A 3,832-nucleotide genomic window follows, 5' to 3' on the forward strand; every position below is an offset into this window, starting at 1 on the left:
AGGGATGAGGGGATATGGGGGGATATGGGGGGACACGGGGAGCAGGGGATATGGGGATACAGGGGGACATGGGGATGAGAGGACACGGGGACAGGGGGATATGGGGACAAGGGGACACAAGGACAGGGGGACACAAGGACAGGGGGACACAAGGACAGGGGGATATGGGGACAGGGGGATATGGGGACAAGGGGACATGGGGACAAGGGGACATGGGGACAAGGGGACACGGGGACAAGGGGGATATGGGGACAGGGGGATATGGGGACAGGGGGATATGGGGACAGGGGGATATGGGGACAGGGGCAATGGGGGGCTCCTCACCGAGCTGCTCTTCTTGCGTTTGCCGCCGATGACGCCCAGTTTGATCTTGAGCGGCGCCATCTTCTTCCCCTTCATCTTCCTCTTCAGCTCCGGCACCCGCGGGCTCTTACTGCGCTTCTTATGGCCGGGACCTGGGGGGGACGGTAATGGGGTCTTATGGGGTCTGTGAATGGGGTCCTCACATCAATGGGATCTCATGGGGTCTGTGCCCCCACATCAATGGGGTCTCATGGGGTCTGTGTATGCTGACCCCACATCAATGGGATCCCATGGGGTCTGTGTATGCTGACCCCACATCAATGGGGTCTCATGGGGTCTGTGTATGCTGACCCCACATCAATGGGGTCTCATAGGATCTGTGCCCCCAAATCAATGGGGTCTCATGGGGTCTGTGCCCCCCCATCAATGGGATCTCATGGGGTCTGTGTCCCCCCATCAATGGGATCTCATGGGGTCTGTGTCCCCCCATCAATGGGGTCTCATGGGGTCTGTGTCCCCACATCAATGGGATCTCATGGGGTCTGTGCCCCCACATCAATGGGATCTCACGTGATCTGTACACACTGACCCCACATCAATGGGGTCTGTATACTCCGACCCCACATCAATGGGATCCCACGGGGTCTGTATACACTGACCCCACATCAATGGGGTCTCACGCGGTCCCTGCCCCCCACCTTTGCCCTTCTTGGTGGTCCCTGCCCCCCACCTTTGCCCTCCTTGGTGGTCTCTGCCCCCCACCTTTGCCCTCCTTGGTCTTGGCCTTTCTCAATGGTGCTGGTGGTGCCTCGGGGGCCACGGCGGCGACGGCGGCCGACACTTGTTCGGCCACGGCTGCGGCAGCGGCGGCGGCGGCGGCGGCCACGGCGGCAGCGGAGCCTTTGAAGGGGTTGTTGGCGCTGAACTCGCGCCACTTGGCGCCCAGGATGGTCATCATCTTGGACATGGGGATCTTGGGGTTCTTCTTGGCGATCAGCGGCCTAAGGTGGGAGGCAGCGAGGATGGGACCCCACTATGGGGATCCTAAAGGACCCATGGGGGGCCTGAAACCCACCCATGGGGCGACTAAAGGACCTGCAACCCATCCATGGGGCTTCTAAAGGACCCCTTGGGGCCCTGCAACCCTATGGGGATTCTAAAGGACCCCTGGGGGCCATGCAACCCTATGGGGATTCTGAAGGACCCCTGGGGGCCTGCAACCCTATGGGGATTCTAAAGGACCCCTGGGGGGCCTGCAACCCACCCACAGGATTCTAAAGGACCCCTGGGGGCCCTGCAACCCACCCATGAGGACTCTAAAGGACCCCCAACCCACCTATGGGGATTCTAAAGGACCCATGGGGGCCCTGCAACCCACCCATGGGATTCTAAAGGACCCCTGGGGGGCCTGCAACCCTATGGGGATTCTGAAGGACCCCTGGGGGCCTGCAACCCACCCATAGGATTCTAAAGGACCCATGGGGGCCTGCAACCCAATGGGGATTGTAAAGGACCCATGGGGGCCCTGCAACCCTATGGGGATTCTAAAGGACCCATGGGGGCCCTGCAACCCTATGGGGATTCTAAAGGACCCCTGGGGGCCTGCAACCCACCCATGGGATTCTAAAGGACCCCTGGGGGCCTGCAACCCACCCATGGGATTCTAAAGGACCTGCAACCCACCCATGGGATTCTAAAGGACCCCTGGGGGCCCTGCAACCCTATGGGGATTCTAAAGGGCCCCTGGGGGCCTGCAGCCCACCCATGGGATTCTAAAGGACCCCTGGGGGCCTGCAACCCTATGGGGATTCTAAAGGACCCCTGGGGGCCAGCAACCCTATGGGGATTCTAAAGGACCCCTGGGGGCCTGCAACCCTATGGGGATTCTAAAGGACCCCTGGGGGCCAGCAACCCACCCATGGGATTCTAAAGGACCTGCAACCCACCCATAGGATTCTAAAGGACCTGCAACCCACCCATAGGATTCTAAAGGACCTGCAACCCACCCATGGGATTCTAAAGGACCCCTGGGGGGCTCTGCAGCATCCCAAGGTGCACCCAGGGAGCACTAAGGGGACCCAGAGCACCCCAAGGTATCCCCAAAGCACCCCAAGAGGCCTTCAATGTACCCCAAGGCATCCCCAATGCCCTCAATGTACCCCAAAGCACCCCCAAAGCAACCCAAAGTATGCCTAGAGCACCCAATGGTACCCCCAAGGCACCCCAAGGTACCCCCAAAGCACCCCAAGGAGCCTCCAGCTGCCCTCAATGTACCCCAAGGCACCCCCAAAGCACCTAAATGTATGCCCAGAGCACCCCAAGGAGCCCCCAAAGCACCCCAAGGAGCCTCCAGCTGCCCTCAATGTACCCCAAGGTACCCCCAAAGCACCCCAAGAGGCCTTCAATGTACCCAAAGGCACCCCCAAAGCACCCCAAAGCACCCAAAGGTATGCCCAAAGCACCCCAAGGGGCCTTCAGCTGCCATCAATGTACCCCAAGGCACCCCCAAAGTGTCCCACTGAGCCCCCAGAGCACCCCAAGGGGCTTTCAGCTGCCCTCAATGTACCCCAGAGCACCCCAAGGCACCCCCAAAGCACCCCAAGGGGCCTTCAGCTGCCATCAATGTACCCCAGAGCACTCCAAGAGGCCTTCAGCTGCCCTCAATGAACCCCAAAGCACCCCAGAGCACCCCAAGGCACCCCCAAAGTGTCCCACTGAGCCCCCAAAGCACCCCAAGGTGCCTTCAGCAGCCCTCAATGTACCCCAAGGTGACCCCAAAGCACCCCAAGGTGCCTCCAGCTGCCCTCAATGTACCCCAGAGCACCCCAAGGCACCCCCAAAGTGTCCCACTGAGCCCCCAGAGCACCCCAAGGTGCCTTCAGCTGCCCCCAGCCCCCCCACTGACCTCATGAACTGGCTGAATGCTTTGTAGTTGGTGAGAGTACGGTAATCCTCCTCTGTGAAGATATGATCAATATCCTCCATGCCCCAGGCTCCCAGCAGCTGAGCTGACGACTTCTGCTCCACTGGCTGCATCCGAACAAGGACAGCGAGGTCAGGGTGGGGGTGTAGGGACCCCCAGATGCACCAGGACCCCCCACCATAGGCACCAGGACCCCCCCATAGGAACAGCAAGGTCAGGATGGGGGTGTGGGGACCCCCGGATAAACCAGGACCCCCACCATAGGCACCAGGACCCCCCATAGGGACAGCAAGGTCAGGGTGGGGGTGTAGGGACCCTCAGATAAACCAGGACCCCCCACCATAGGCACCAGGACCCCCCCATAGGGACAGCGAGGTCAGGGTGGGGGTGTGGGGACCTCCAGCTACACCAGGACCCCCCTGAGCCCCAATACAGGCATAGGGACCCCCCCATGGGGACAGCAAGGTCAGGGTGGGTGTGTGGGGACCCCCAGCTGCACCAGGACCCCCAATGAGCCCCAATACAGGGTCAGGAAGGTGAATGTGGGTGTGTGGGGACCCCCAGCTCCACCAGGACCCCCACCATAGGCACCAGGACCCCCCCATG

The 3,832-nt window shown here is 61.1% G+C and overlaps 1 protein-coding gene across 1 annotated transcript in view; it reads right to left on the reverse strand.

Moving 5' to 3' along the window:
- LOC107307445 (chromodomain-helicase-DNA-binding protein 3-like) overlaps window positions 1-3,832 on the reverse strand; it is a 16,439-nt gene that overhangs the window by 9,872 nt on the left and 2,735 nt on the right. Inside the window, exons 3-5 of the mRNA XM_032441819.1 lie at window positions 3,209-3,333; window positions 1,066-1,304; window positions 286-455 (exon numbers count right to left, since the gene is read on the reverse strand). Of these exons, the coding sequence (XP_032297710.1) occupies window positions 286-455; window positions 1,066-1,304; window positions 3,209-3,333 (534 nt within the window). The remainder of the gene's footprint in view (window positions 1-285; window positions 456-1,065; window positions 1,305-3,208; window positions 3,334-3,832) is intronic.

This window comes from Coturnix japonica, unplaced genomic scaffold (genome assembly GCF_001577835.2).
Source record: "Coturnix japonica isolate 7356 unplaced genomic scaffold, Coturnix japonica 2.1 chrUnrandom602, whole genome shotgun sequence".
NCBI classification, from domain to species: domain Eukaryota; kingdom Metazoa; phylum Chordata; class Aves; order Galliformes; family Phasianidae; genus Coturnix; species Coturnix japonica.